The sequence below is a fragment of the Chiloscyllium plagiosum genome, chromosome 5 (genome assembly GCF_004010195.1).
Source record: "Chiloscyllium plagiosum isolate BGI_BamShark_2017 chromosome 5, ASM401019v2, whole genome shotgun sequence".
NCBI classification, from domain to species: Eukaryota; Metazoa; Chordata; class Chondrichthyes; order Orectolobiformes; family Hemiscylliidae; genus Chiloscyllium; species Chiloscyllium plagiosum.
The window spans coordinates 61,520,834-61,537,254 of NC_057714.1; the positions used below are offsets into that span (position 1 = coordinate 61,520,834).

Here is a 16,421-nt window from a genome sequence, read left to right on the forward strand (position 1 = left end):
CAACTTCTCACTACTATCCTTGACTGGACCTATTCCTACCCTAGTCATTCTTTTATTCCTGTCATACCTATAGAAAGCCTTAGGGTTTTCCCTAATCCTACCAACTAAGGACTTTTCATGTCCCCTCCTTGCTGCTCTTAGCTCTCTCTTCAGGTCCTTCCTGGCTACCTTATAACTCTCAATCGCCCCAATTGAACCTTCACGCCTCATCTTTACATAGGCCGCTCTCTTCCATTTAACAAGGGATTCCAATTCCTTATTAAACCACGGCTCCCTCACATGACACTTTCCTCCCTGCCTGACAGGTACACACTTATTAAGGACATTCAATAGTTGCTCCTTGAACAAGCTCCACATATCAATTACGCCCTTGCCTTGAAGCCTACTTTTCCAAGCCACGCATTGTGTAATGACATTACACAATTAAACAAACAACCAAAGAGGATTATCCCAATACACAATGCTGGGGGAGCCATGCACATCAGTGCAAAAGACAAGATGAAGTATTTGCAACCATCTTCAGTCAGAAGTGCTAAGTGGATGATCCATCTCAGCTTACTGACGTCCCCTGCATGATCCTCAAAGCCTGTCCACAAAGGACAAGGTACGATCAGGAGTGTGAAGACACACTCTCCATTTGCTTTGATGAACTTGACACCATCCAAGACAAAGCAGTTTGCCTGACTGGCACCCCATCTAACACCATCAAATATTCACTCCCTCCACCTCAGATGCACAGTTGAAGCAGCAGTGTACCATTTACTAGATGCACTGTATCAATTTACCAAGGCTTCTTAGACAGCATCCTCCAAACTCATAACAGCTACCACCTAAAAGGGCAATGGCAATGTCCCTCCAAATTTCACACTATCAGGACTAGAAAAATATATCATTATTCCTTCGCAGTCACTGGATCAAAACCAGAGAACTTCCTGCCTACTGTGGTTGTACCCTCATGAGCTAAATTGCAGTGGTTCAAAAAGACATTCTCACCATCTGCCCAATGGCAATTAGGGATGAGCAACAAATGTTGGCTTTGCCAGTAGCATTCAGGAATAAAAAAAGTAAATATCTGGCTCTGGATTAACCTTCCAATTCTTGCATAGATCAGCAGACCGCAGTTTATAGATGCTAACTGATTAGATAAATACAATTATACTTCATGTACTGGTATGCTTACTGTAGTCATGTGACCTCTATCTCTACTGTAAGTACCTTTGTATGCCATCAGTGGCAGCCATTAAAACTGTTCACTGAAAACATGGTGTCAGGGCTGGTGCAGCCAAAAATATGTAGATTTTCACAGCTGTAAAAGAGCCAGCTACTATAAGAAACTGCAAGGAAGTAACAAAACAGGTTGTAATTTTGAATTACTATGTGCATAAAAATGCGTGTGCATTTCACACTCCCTGCTGCTATAGAAATGGAAGGAGATATGAGTCAGAATTGGAGTGTCTTCCACCATCTTTGGCAAAATGATGAAGTAGCTACTGAACTAATTAAAATGAAAATGGAGCAAGTCAGGGCAGTAACCTCTATTGATCAATGTGTAATGGCATTGACAGATCTAGCTGAAACTTATGCTTTTGAACAATTCAAAGTATAAGAGATCCTACCATGGGAGCATAAATGGGAGAAAGGAAGACATAACTTTCAAAAAGGCATCAATATGTAAAGAAGGTCTGAAATTGTCAATCATGAGCTAAAACATATTTAAGGCAGAATGGTTGAGGTTTTGCATTATTGTGAGAGAAATTCTAAGCCAAATGCGAACAATGACTTGGGCAAAAGGAAGCTATATCTTTGCAGAAAAGTCAGCAGAAAAATCAAGGCAAGAAAAAGGATGTAAATATTATGGAGGACATCACACAAAAGAAAGGACACAAGTCTAACATGGGGAAAGTGTTCCAACTGCAAGAAGCTAAATCATTTCCCATATAAGTGTTTACCTTGAAAGAAGCACAGCAGGTTTATCAAGATGACTGCCAAAGAAATATCAGCTGATGATTTTGACAAGCAACTTTACACAGGTTAGCATCATCATCTGGTCTAAAGGTGAATGGATTGTAACTGTTAGAATGAAAACTACAGAAGGAGAGCACAAAGTGAGTGTGTGTCAGATAAACACCGATGCTTTGTGCAATATCATGAACTTCACAGATCTGTACCAAATGAGTCAAGTTGGTGACACAAAAATGAAACCCTTGGAAGTACGGTAGGGCTATAGAAAATAGATTAGGTTAAATTCCCTACAGAATGGAAACAGGCCCTTGATCCCAACAAGTCCACACTGACCCTCCAAAGAACAACCCACCCAGACCCATTCCCCTACCCTATATTTACATCTGACTAACACACCTACCACTATGGGAAATTTAGCATGGCCAATTCACCTGACCTGCACATCTTTGGATTGTGGGGGGGATGCCCATGCAGACATGGAGGAGAATGTGCAAACTCCACATAAACAGTCACCCAAGGTGACAATCAAACCCAGGTCCCTGGCGCTGTGAGGAGCAGTGCTAACCACTGAGCTACCGTGCCATCCTGATGTGGAGTTCCAGATATTAGGCGTTGAGCAGAATTCACTTATCTCAGTTGAAGCAAGTCTCAAGTATGAACAAGGAGCAGGAGAATTGATGTTTCGGGCATGAGCCCTTCTTCAGGAATGAGGAATGAGGAACTGTCATTTTGAAACATATCCAGGGCTGTCTTATCGAAAAGTATGAACAAACTTATAGTGGTAACTAAGTTGAATAGTTCAGTAATAGGTCAATTATATCTCTCATTGGTAAGAAATTTTACAGATGTTTATTTCTTACCAATGAAAGATATAATTGACCTATTACTGAACTATTCAGCTTAGTTACCACTATAAGTTTGTTCATTCTTTTTGATAAGACAGCCCTGGATATGTTTCAAAATGACAGTTCCTCATTCCTCATTCCTCATTCCTGAAGAAGGGCTCATGCCCGAAACGTCGATTCTCCTGCTCCTTGGATGCTGCCTGACCTGCTGCACTTTTCCAGCAACACATTTTCAGCTCTGATCTCCAGCATCTGCATTCCTCACTTTCTCCTCAAGTATGAACAAGTAAGCTTAGGACTGATCAGATACTGGACAAATGGGGAATGACAATGTCTTTATAGTGACAATGCTGTCACTTTACAAAGGTTATTTGGTCCTGGGTTTTTTTGAAGGTAGGTTGTAAAAGTAGAGGTGAAGAACTGGCTATTGAAGATGGCTTAAGTAAACAACTTATAACATCTTGAGTTTTTTTTTGCAGCCTCAATGGGTGTGGCTACTTCTCACACATCCAGATTTCTGGGTTTTGATGTTTTTCAGTAACATCAGAAGCAGTTTGGGGTCTCAGAAGAGTTGGGGGCTTCAGTGAACGATTCCTAGCTGCTACTTTCACTGAAATCTCTCTTGATGTTGTTTCCTTCTGGATTGGAGAACTGCATGAGAATCTATGTCTGAATTTGCCTTTGTGCCAAGGGGTGTACTTATGTAATGTTATTATTTTGGAACAGTTAATTAGTAACAGGTACTGTATCTGTTATTCGGTTGGGTTTTCAAATAGTTAAGTTATTCCAAATTCCTCTTTCTTTTCTTTGCATTGTAACAATAGCATTTAAGTAAATTGTGTTTCCTTAACATCAAGTAGTTAACAATAGCAGTTGTGTAGCATCTGGAACATGGTCCTTCACATCTACTTTTAAATTAAAAAGTTAGGGTCCAGGCTACCTTCTTTAAACATTTTGAGGTGGGTCTGACCTGGTCCATAACAAAATGTATCATGTGGATACATGCATGATTTAAAGACTGTGTGTGCAGTGCATGTGCAGAGACTTATGAAAGTGAAACTGACTAGAATTAACCTATAGTTCTGTTAATGAATGATAATTTATAATATTTGAAATGCAAATAAAAGTACTTTTTTTTTAATGAAAAGGTGAATGTTTGCAGAAATAAAATTGCTGCTCACTGTACTGACAATCTTGTGACCTCTATCCCTGCTGTAAGTACCTTAGAGTGTAGTCTGCAGCAACATTAAAATATTTCACTTGCAACTGTGATTTTTAAATGTGTGTGAGCAAAGGCATGAGTGTCAAATACTCAAAGCAGCTCACGTTTAGACATTATAGTTTACATAGCAAAACATCCCAAGGTGCTTTGTAGAAAATATTTCAAACAAAATTTGGCATCAAAATATTCATGAAGATATTGAGTCAGGTACCAAAGGTTTGGTTGAAGAGCAAGATTTGAAGACAGTCTCAAAGAAGAGAAATGTGGAAAGGCAGAAAGGTTTAGGGACAGAATTCCAGGGTTTAGAGAATTATGCATAAAACATGTTTAAGGTGCCATCAATACCCAAGAACCACTCTTTATGTCCAATTTGACATCACACTGGAGTAGTAATTCATGTAATTTCAAACCCAATAGTCTGATCTGGTTCTTGCCCCAGTTCCTCTCAAACAATGCTATCCCACCCCGATGAAGGATCAGTCTGTAAACCACAGTTAGAGTGAGTTCCACTATTGTATATAATATCCCAGAACACTTAATGTGTCAACTATGGAAAATTCATTAATTGTGTTTGAAGGGAATATCAACTAAACATAGAGCTACAAAGTGTAAACTTTATTTCCTGATCCCTCTCAGTATAACCCCCTGGAGGCAATGAAGTATTGATGAAGTTACTCTATTGTTTCATCACTGAAATCCAGAATACCAATTTAATCTGTTGAAGACATAAACATCTGTAAAATTTCTTACCAATGAAAGATATAATTGACCTATTACTGAACTATTCAACTTAGTTACCACTATAAGTTTGTTCATACTTTTCGATAAGACAGCCCTGGATATGTTTCAAAATGACAGTTCCTGATTTAACAATACACTGTGTGATTAATATTTCAAATATCAACATGTAAATCAAAAGGCTGGATTATATCTGATATGCAGAATGGGATCAGGTAGTTGAAGGAATGATAAGAAGTGGAAGGAAGTCCAGGTCTCTTATTTACAATGTGTAAAGTGAGGGTGAGACATTCTAATGTATGCACTTCCCTTCTTTGTTCATATATTTTTGCTGTCACTGATTTAAAATCTAGGTTAAAACTGAGTTAAAATCTAGGTTAGCTTTATCAATAGGACCTTTGATCATTGATCCCTTATGCTGCAATTAAGCTGAATTTGCGAGTTTTGAGAAGATGTAGCTTAGGTTGAGGTTCTAGATGTAGGTTTGCTGACAGGTCTGCTAGGACTCTTCTGCCTGTAAGACAGAACATTTCCAGTGATGACGATAGTGGCATCTGGGACAACGCGTGTAAGATATAATTATACGGTTATGACTCTATGTCAGGCTGTTGCATAACTAGTCTCTGAGACAGCTCTCCCAATTGTGGCACTCATCCCCAGATATGGATAAAGAGAACTTAGTAGGCCCAATAGAGCTGAGTTTGCTTTGTAGTTGTATAAACCACAAATCTCTAAAAAGGAAAGAATTTGGATTGACCAAAGACTTGTGATTGATACAATAGAGTGGCTGGCTAGACCATTTCAAAAGACTGTTAAGAGACAATCACACTGCTGTGGGTCTGGAGTTCCACATAATATAGACAAGGGGAAGACAGCAGATTTCCTTCCCTAAGGAACATGAGTGAAACCAGGTGGGTTTTTTTAATAAAAAATCATTATTACTCCATGATCATCATTAGATTTTTAAGTCCATTTTTAAAAATTAAATTCAGATTCCACCAAATGGCATGGTCCCCATAGCATTCCTTGGGTTCCTGGATTATTAGTCGAGCAACACTACCATGACACCATCGCTTCTCCACATATAAATATGAATACAAGGTGCTTTGAGAGAAAAGTTATTTACAAGCTGTTAATTCAGATTTTGCTAGATCAGTAGGTTAACTGGAAATGTTAGTGAAAAATGTTTTATTTACTAGTTTAGATAATTTGATGTTTTACTATGATCACCACAGTTAGAGGCATATTTAATTATTCACAACTGGACTTTGAGAGACTTATCTATTAAACTATTAAAAGTTGAATTTTATGTAAGTATATGAATAATTTAGAATTTGTTCAGGACCACTCAACCTCAGAAAGCCATCTGGGTAGGTTCCAAAGGACAGAGCATGCCAGCTTTACTTGTGCATTTACAGTCTGGAAATTATGTACTAATCTCCTAAGGAATTTTGAGGGAAAGAGTATAAAAAGCAGTTTGGATCAGTTACAATACACAGAGATGAAGATAATCATTAATAATCTTTACATTCTGTAGATAATTCAAAGCAGAAATCATGGGATGGAGAAACATATTCAATTGTTTGGGTTAATTGAAGTTTCCACAATAGAGATTAATGAATTTTGGGGTGGAATTCCACTGAGAAGAGAGAAATTCCACAAATTCTAAATAATGTTATGCAGTTGAATACAGGAAGTGGAGAGTGGAAAATATGAGAAGCCAAGTGCTTTGTGATTAATTAGAACACAGAAGACACTACGTACAGTTTTGCAAAGTCTCTCAGCTTGAAAAAAAACTTTCCACATGCAAAGTCATATATTTAATCACAACCAAATTGGCTAGAGCATCTTGGACAGTACTTTAGTTTGAGGTTATAGTTAAAGTTGTGATTCTGATTACATTGATTAGTTGTATAAACTTAATTCTATCGAGCTAATACTTTGTATATCAAATATTTCTCTGAAGTATTAGAAAAAACATTTGCTGTTTGACATCGGGATGACCCTGCCATATAGTTATTGATTGCAGTTGTGTTTGCAATTTTGGTATCATTTCAGTTGCAGTAGAAATACTGAATTAGAGATTGTTTTTATCATGTAGTAAACCCTGCTCTGCATCTCTTAATCTACTACAATATAACTCCATCAGGAAGAATGTCTTTAGGAATCCTTGATTAGTAGCAAGGTCAATCCCCTTAAACCAGCTTTGTTATAAAATAACTGAAGCCCAATGGTAAAAGCCCAAAAATTACTGATGATGGTATTAAGGAAAACAATGTTTAACGGGTGTGTATGAAATTAAGTTTCGATTTTAGTGGATGCCTTAACTGGTTTGAAGTATATTCATTATTAAAATAACAGGTAAAGAAACAGGATATGAATCCATTAAACATTCATTATCCAATTTCGCCAACAATAATTTTAGATTTGATCAATAATTTACTTGTTAACTAATTCTACACAATGGGCTTCAAATAATAATAGTCATGCATGTCTTTACTTTTTCACATTTAACGCTTCTATACTTACGTTATTTTATATTACATAACAGTCATGTATGAAACTAATAGTCAATGACTTCATCTGAAGCTAAAATGTGAGAAGGTTCACCTTAGATACGAGGTCATAGCTACCCCAGATTTCTTTGGTGAAATGTTTTTACCAGAGAAGTTAATCCCAGTGACAGTATCATATCGGTGTATTTAACTGAGTTATTGATGTTCTTTGTTGCTTAACTTCTGCAGCATAGCAGTATTTACAATAAGTTGCAGTGTATATGTCAAACCAGCATATAAGACTGCCCCATTTTCCTGGCCCTAATTGTCAAGTTTTTCTTTTGTATGAACTCAATATGTAAGTCAGCAATGACATACTCTACTCGTGTTGGGATTCAGCCTTCATTTTTCACTTCACAAATGCATATTTAACCTTCTGGTAACTTGTAACCAGGTGCAAAGGATCAAACAGGCATTATGCATGTGTTGCAAAGATGTGCAGGAGTTTAACACACACTCCATTCTTTGTATTAAGACACTGACGACAATTCAAAATGGCAACCATCCACACCTAGCCAGCAGTTCACTTTTTTTTAAGTGTGGAAACAGGCCTTTTGGCCCAACAAGTCCACGCCAACCCTCCAAAGAGCAACCCACTCAGACCCATTCCCCTATATTTACCCCTTCACCTAACACTATGGGCAATTTAGCATGGCCAATTCACCTAACTTGCGCAAATTTGGACGCTTGGCATACAAGTCACCTACAATATCCAAAGGGATATTCCAAGGCATTAAAGGCCAATTTATACTGAAACATTTATGGTGAATTGTCATTTCCATTGAAACACTTGATTTCAGATTGTCAATTCACTGATTAAGGAGCAGGAGCAGACATGGGATTTAAGATTCCACATAATTTTCTGACTTTCATCTACATTTGAAAAGCTATGTCTGCGAAAAGGTTGCATCATCCAGAAGTAAGTGGATATGCACTGTCTCTGATTTGCTGACCTTTATGGTAATAATGGAAAATCCACATTTGATAATGCACAAATTGTTACTGTGTGCAGTGGGGGAGAAACCAGTATATAGATGCTAAGGTAAAGTCACCATAGTGTTACCAGACCATCTGGCTGCTTTCTCATTAGAGAGAGAGAGACAACTGATGGTGGTTTAACCTTATGGTCACCATACCTCAGGCAAGGAGAGAAGTTGAGAAGATGACTCCTGCAAAGTAACCTCAGCTGGTATGGAAATTGAACCATGCTATTGACGTCAGTGTGCATCACAAACTAGCCATTCGGCCAACTGGGCTAACCAACACCCTCAGAGAGCTGTGATGAATGGAATAATGCTGTCCTTCTTACAAAAATCCTTCATTTTTTGATTGAAAGACTGTTAGATTTGCCTTAAATTTGACTAAATATAGTTGCCTTAACTTTGTGATTCAACTAAGTCTGTGGCTTGTGGTGAGGGTGTACGTATGCTGAGAGGAGCAAAGTTGGCTGCGCCCTGTTGTTTGCTGCAAGACCCACCCTATAATCTGCATTTATACATAAAGTATGGCCTGCCGGCCAGTTAATTTAAAAGCATAATCCACAAACACACAATAGATAGCAGCAGGAGTAGACCATACCATTCAGCGAGGCTGCTCCGTCATCAATACGACCTTATCTCATTTCCAGCTTCACCACCACTTTCCTGCCTGCTCTCCATATGTCTTGATACTTGAGAGATTTATCGCAACCCAAATACATTCAATAATGGTGAATCCACAGCTCTCTGGGGTAATGAACTCCAAAAGTTCACAAACATATGCGTAAAGAAATATCTTCTTGTTTCAATGATCAATTCCTTATCCAGAGACTGTGCTCCCATGATTTAAATTGCCTAGCCAGTGAAAACAATCTCTCAGTGTCCACCCTGCCACGTTTTTTCAGAATCCTGCTTGAGTTAACATGATCACATTAAAAATTCCAGAGAAAACAGACTAATTCACTCAGCCTCTCAACATAGGATAGCACTCTCATCCCAGCTATCAAAGGTTGAGCTAATGATGTTTTCTTTTACAAGGGCACAATGATAATGTAGCATGTTCACAACTTTCAGAAATTCCCTTCATGTTTTACTTTCATTTTTGAACTGCCACCAGAGAGAACATGCTACTTTATATAGAAACTAGTCATGATTACTGTGATGTTATTTCAGGACCCATATGAGTTTCTCTAATTATTTTAAATTCAGTTCTAATCCTATAATCACTAAATGGAACCAGGATGGGACTTATTGCCTCAGTTCCTGCAACAAAGCTCTATTTCCAAACAGAAATATCAAAGGCATTGAGGAGCCATGGTGCCATCAGCTGGGGCACGTTCTTTATTTTCAGATTTCTTTTGTACTCTGCCTTCTTCGTTCAGAGATTGTACATAAGGAAAGCTGTATTGGACTCTCAAGTACCCTGGGATTTTGACATGTATAAAACTAGTAGCCCTTTCCTTCTCCAGTTTCCATTGACCAGCTCTATCCCACTCCTTGGTCACACTGAGGTTGAACCAGACCATTTGAAATGTTGGTATTATTTCTGACCCCAAGATGAGCTTCCAAACACATTAACAACCTATCATTAAGCCCACTTATTTCCACCTCCACAGCATCATCTGATACCTTGTCTTTCACCCCATGTCATCCGTTACCAAAACTCTCAAACAAGCTTTTTTTCTCTGTCTATAGGTTCAGTGAGCCCAATGCTTTCCTTAGTGACATTCTGCAGGTATTAATGTGAACTCATCCAGCTTGAAGCAGGTAATATACCCAATAGAGGATTGACAGGCAGTGGATTAACTTTCTCAGCACATTGGAGCACTAATGCCTCAGGAGGCTCCAGATTTCATTGAAGCACGTTGCTCCCATTCACAGCCTTCTGAAACAAGACCACCATCACTCTGGACTTAGCTGATAAGTGGCAAGTAATATTCATGACACACAAGTACCAGTACAAGAGCAGGCTGAGGCTAGAAATCCTGCAGTGAGTAACTCATCTCCTAACTCCCCAAAGCCTGTCCACAACTTCACAAGTCAGAATGTGATGGAATACTCCCCACTTGCCTGGATGAGTGCAGCCCCAACAACACACATGAAGTTTGACACCATCCATGACAAAGCAGCCCATTGAATGGAACCAAATCCAAAAACATACAATCCCTCTATCACCGATGATCAGGAGCAGCATTGTGTACCATCTATAAAATGTACTGTATACATTCATCGAAGCTCTTTAGACTGCATCTTCCAAGCCTTCAACCACTTCCATCTAGAAGGATAAAGGCAATAGATACCTGGGAACACCATCACCTGCAAGTTCCCCTCCAAGCCAGTCCCCATCTGGACTTGGTAATGTATTACTGTTCTTTCAGTGCCACTGGGTCAAAATCCTGGAGCTCACACCCTAACAGCATTATGGGTGTTTAGATTAGATTACTTACAGTGTGGAAACAGGCCCTTCGGCCCAACAAGTCCACACCGACCGCTGAAGCGTAACCCACCCATACCCCTACTTTTGCCCCTTTTAACCTAACTCTATGGGCAATTCACCTGACCCTGCACATCTTTGGACTGTGGGAGGAAACCGGAGCACCCGGAGGAAACCCACGCAGACACAGGGAGAATGTGCAAACTCCACACAGTCAGTCGCCTGAGTCGGGAATTGAACCCGGGTCTCTGGCACTGTGAGGCTGCAGTGCTAACCACTGTGCCACCGTGCCGCCCGTGTACTTGCAGCAAGTGAATTTCAACAGTTCAAGAAGACACCCACTTTCCCAAGGACAGTGTGGTGGGTAATAAATGCTGGCCCAGTTAATGAAGCCCACCTGACTTAGAATGATATCATCTTTCCTTCAGTGTCATTGGGTCAAAATCCTGCATCTCCCTTTTTAACATCATAGGGACTGTAAGGATTCATTATCAACTCAAGGACAATTAAGGATAGACAGTGAAAGCTACCCTTGCCAGTGATGCCTACATAAACAAATAAAATGAACAAAGAAAATGCAGAGTTTTTTGGAGTTAGTGGCATCTTTGCAGCTAGCTGTAATGCAGTGAGGCACCGAGAATTGAGCCTCGTTCTCTTACAAACTTTCTGTCTGGTCTCATGAAAGAAATGAGGAATACAGTTTCACAATTTCATCATGGCTGCTTTAAAAAAAAGCATGATGATTTGAAGAGAGCAGTGTCAATACGTTGCACTCAAATTTAATACTGTATATACAATTTACATGCCTTCCTGTTTCTCTGATCACATCAAGGTAATGTTTTATTTCAACAACTCAGGATTCACTTGTATCTGCTTGCAGAGAATATGTGCTGAACCTTTCACAGCTGTTCATCTGACCATACATTGTAACTTCCATGAGAAATCCCAGACGACAGCCAAAGCCAAAGGAAGTGGTGAGGAGAATTCCAGCAGAAATTTTACCCCTATGTGAATACCAAGTTGCCACCGACATACAGCTTCTGCATAAAGTCAATTCCGAAATAATGTTTTCATTGAGACGTTAAAGCTGATAATCCTGAACAGTAAACCACTGTTTAATTAGTTCTCATAATCCAGGTCAGTTATGTCTTGCCACCTGTTCACATGTAGCCTTGATCCATCTCTTGTCTCTGAGTATTTACATTCGGTTTGACTGCCAGATGCTGACAAATCTGGAATCCAATTCTGCTCCCTTTATTTCTCCAGCTCACCAGTGAAAGTGAGCAGGTGGCATTGGGAGATATTTGGCTGCAAACTCAGGACTCTGTGCAATGCAGGTTTTATTGATCTATAGAAACCAAATAATATATAATTTGTATAACAATTTATATAACGTATATGGATTATATTTTTGCTCTTCCTATGACAAGTGTCTAAACCTTTTGTTTAAAAGTGTTAATTGGTAATCTGTGGATGTAGAGTTCATTATTCCTGTACATACAACTGAGCTGTGAATAAAAAACTACTTACCGCTAGAGCACTCAGAAAATGTTACTGATTACACTCGTCCTTTCTCTCAGTGGAAAAAACAACAGCCAAACACAGTTTCTCCATTAGAGGAACAATTAATATTTGAAGAAGCCATACAGCAATAATGAATGCCTTTCTATCATTTTATCACTCTTAAAATATTGCATAGATCTATCTCCAAATTAAATGGGTAGAGAACATTCTCCACTGAAAGTATCACATACCTTCGGTTCAGTTGTTCCATTTGTTGGATGGAGTTAGAACGGCGCAAACCATCAAGTGTAGCAGCTGCTGTAGGTCGCTGCCATGTTGTTGTACGGTTTACGTGATCCACATAAAAAACTCTGCCATGACTATCAATCCGTGCTTCCCAGTCTAGAATTTAAAAAGGTATATTTTTAGCTTCCAATTGCAGAAATCTAAGCATTATATTTCCTGAACAAATAAAACTGTAAAAATCACAGGCATGCCATTCTTGTCTGAGTTCTTATCTCTTTCAGGAGATGTGAGTTTTGCTGGCAAGCCCAGCTTTTGCTTTCCAACCTGAATTTCCCTTTCCTAAGCCATACCAGAGTAAGTTAAGAGTCAACTACTTTGCTGTGGATCTGGAGTCATAAGCAGGCCAGACCAGAAAAGGATGGCAGATTTCCTTCCCTAATTAGTTTTAGTGGACCAGATGGGCTATTATGCTAGTCAATGATAGTTTCATGGTCATCATGACCAATTTTCCAGATTTTTAATTGAATTTAAATTTCATCAACTGTTGTGGTGAAGTTTGAACTTTTGTCCCAAGAATATTAGCCTGGATCTCCAGATTACGAGTCATTGCGAGACATTATAATTATATCACTAGCCAGATAGGTTGCGAATGGTGACAGTAAAAGAGTCAAATATTGTCAAAATTATTATGATTTTAAGACAAGAAGCATTCTTTATTGAGAGAGAAATAATTCAGATTTGAACCCAAAATTTTAAGTTCATTATAAACCATCAAGAAAAGCTTTTCTAATGTTAAAATAATGCTGATTTAAAACAAATGTATACTGCCTTTTAGCTAAGATATTAAGTTAATTTGTCAGTGTGCCAGTTCAAAGGGTATGTAAAGTTCCATATTGGCACAATCGAGACCAAAACGCTCATTGAAGAAACACTTCCAGTGGCTGTTTTGGATTTTAGCTGAAAATGTGTTGCTGGAAAAGCGCAGCAGGTCAGGCAGCATCCAGGGAACAGGAGAATCAACGTTTCGGGCATAAGCCCTTCTTTAGGAATCCGAAACGTCGATTCTCCTGTTCCCTGGATGCTGCCTGACCTGCTGCGCTTTTCCAGCAACACATTTTCAGCTCTGATCTCCAGCATCTGCAGACCTCACTTTCTCCTGTTTTGGATTTTAAGCTGGTTTACCCCTTTGCCCTCTCTCCATTGCTGTGATGCCCTTTGGGAGATAAAGCACAGGAGAATTAATGATTGTCGGGATTGAATCTTGTCGGAATCCCAGCACAAACTGGGAATGACCTGGTACAGCTTTGCAAATAAAAATCATGAACCTTTCTCTTCGCTTGCTCTCCTCTGTGACATCTAGGATAAAGGTGCAAGATCTAGGTATGCAATTACAAAGGTAATACATGCTTTAAACACATCAAGCTTACCAGTTTATTGGAGTCTGAATCAATAAAGCTGCTGTTAAAGATTTACAGACATTTTTAATTCAACCTGTTAATTTGAATGGTCTTAAAAAAAAGTTTGCTTTCTTTAATACGAAAATACAGACTCTTACTAAATCTCAATTAGACTCTTTTCCAGCTTTAAACTGATTTCCACCATAAAATAAGCTAGTACCTGATTATACAAACCACAATAAGATATATGATTTAGGTTTTTTTCTGCACAATTTTCAGATTAGGAATTATCCAACTCTGTGTAAGCTTTAGATAGATAAGTATGCCATTTGAATCAAAGCAGCAAAATAGTTTTTCTGTATTTCACTTGAAAAATAAAATGCACTAATTCCTATTTTCAGGCATCACTTCTCCATTAAGCCTATGTTTTCTCTGGCAGATTTAATTGATTTAAAAAAGCGGTTAGTTTCCTTTACAGAAATTAATCAATCATTTTCTATCTGTTCAAAACTTCATATGTACACTCTTAAAGTGGATTCAAGCATGCTGTCACCTTTTTTTCCAGAATGGACAGTGAAGTGAGGTGAAGTCAGAATATAGAGGAAAAGTGAAGAATAGAGGTAATGCAGAAATGGTATAGCAAATTCTGCAATCTCTCATGTGGTCTATAGTTGAATACAGCAGTGTAAGATATTTCAGATCTTACTGATGGAAGTTATGCTAGTTTTATAGCTGACATATTATTGAATAATGATGTCCTAATCAAAATGGGGTTTTGTTTTAAAACAGTGGAGCTTACTAGATTGATACAATAAATGCCAAATTAATACCTATTAAGCTAATTCAGTTGTAGTATATTTTAACTAACCCAGTCCTTCTATTAAACTATTTTAAGGAAAAAGCACATTGCATACTAACGGGCCAATTTGAACTAAAGGAAAAGTAAAATATTGAAATCTCTGAAAAGTTTTGAATAATTTATTATGACCTGTATCAATATGGCAGCCATCAAAATTGCTTCTCTTCAGGAATCAGAATGGAAACCCATATCAGCTGAAATATAAAAGACTTGTGCTGTGTTCTCTACAATGGCAGAATAGTTAAGCTAAATGCCGTCATATCAATTATCATAGTTTTTAAATCTTTACTGCACACTCAAATTCAATAACAAATTGGCCCATAAATGTATCTCCTGCTCTATTTACAGAAGATAATGCAATCAGGGATCTGGAAATAAGTTCAGACTGTAGACTGAAACATTAGTGTTAATACTTAGACTAAGCTCCAACTCAGAAACGAGAGTCTGGAATCAGCAAAGAACAATGAGGCATGCGGAAGAACTTGATGTCATAAAGCAGAGGTGAAAAGATCTAGAAGAAATGGAATGAACCAGGACCCAGTCAAGTTTAGTGTGGGAAGAAACAAAGCTGCTTATCCTTGGTGAGGGCTCTCAGGCTGGAATGTTTTATCTTCTTGCATTCCAAAGGGTATGGTTAAATACCTGAAGTGGACATTCAGATAATAAGTAAATAAGTAATAAACATAATTAAGTTATGTAAACATTGTAATAACACAGTATTGAAAATTCCACATGAATCATTTTCAATTCTCAGTTGCTATTTCAAAGGGAATTTGTCTGTCCTAGAGAAACGTTCATTGACTGAAATCCATCCTTAACAAGTGGGACACAAAATGCAACATAGCAAACATTTCAGTGTGGAATAGGCCCTTTCGTTATACTACAGTGTATGTGGGAAAGGGAAAATTATTGCAGTAAAATTAGAAACATTGTTTGTAGGCATTTATAAATTTACTACATATGTCTGAATAGAGGCATGCTGGGATTATAGATTTATTGACTGAGGAAGAATAAATATAGTTCTCACAAACATCCATTTCCAAATAATGTTTCTACCAGGAAATTGCAATCAGAAGGGCACAGAAGTATATCACAGATGAGTTCCATTGCCTGAAGAACAACAAAGCATGCTGACAATCTTTTAATATCTGCTGTCTTTTGTTGTTGATTATCCCATAAATTGGGAGCTGAATAATGCAGACTGTGTAATTGCTATTGCTTACGCAGCGTAGTAACGTCTGTCTATCTCACCGATTCAAATTGTAGAATCTTAAAATTCTTTCAAAACTGAATTTATGTCATCAATATTTGAGGTGAAATGGAACAGACACTTTGTAATATTTGATTGCATATAACTTGAGTTTAAGAAAACCTCCCTTTGGGATGTAAATGATTTGGTTTTCTACATATCATATTATCTTTGACAATTTCTCAAATATTTTTATTTCATAAATTTAAGCTTCTTGGACATTTATTAGATTCTAGGAGATTTCCGAGTGAGTATTTATTGAAGGAGGTTTATATTGATGATCTGATTTGGGCTCAACAGCACATGTTATGTTCAGGATTTGTAGATTCTTTCCATATACGATGGCCATTAGAAGACCTCCTTATGGTAGCACATACACATTTGATAATCCCACTTACAGATTAGAGATTTCTGCAAGAGTTTGAGACAAAAAC

At 38.1% G+C, this 16,421-nt stretch overlaps 1 protein-coding gene across 7 annotated transcripts in view; it reads right to left on the reverse strand.

The window, feature by feature from the left end:
* Positions 1 to 16,421, reverse strand: part of LOC122549923 (E3 ubiquitin-protein ligase HECW1-like) — a 462,631-nt gene that overhangs the window by 162,775 nt on the left and 283,435 nt on the right. For all 7 annotated transcript variants that reach the window (XM_043690154.1, XM_043690160.1, XM_043690156.1 and 4 more), the window contains one exon: positions 12,488 to 12,638. In XM_043690154.1, the coding sequence (XP_043546089.1) occupies positions 12,488 to 12,638 (151 nt within the window). The remainder of the gene's footprint in view (positions 1 to 12,487; positions 12,639 to 16,421) is intronic.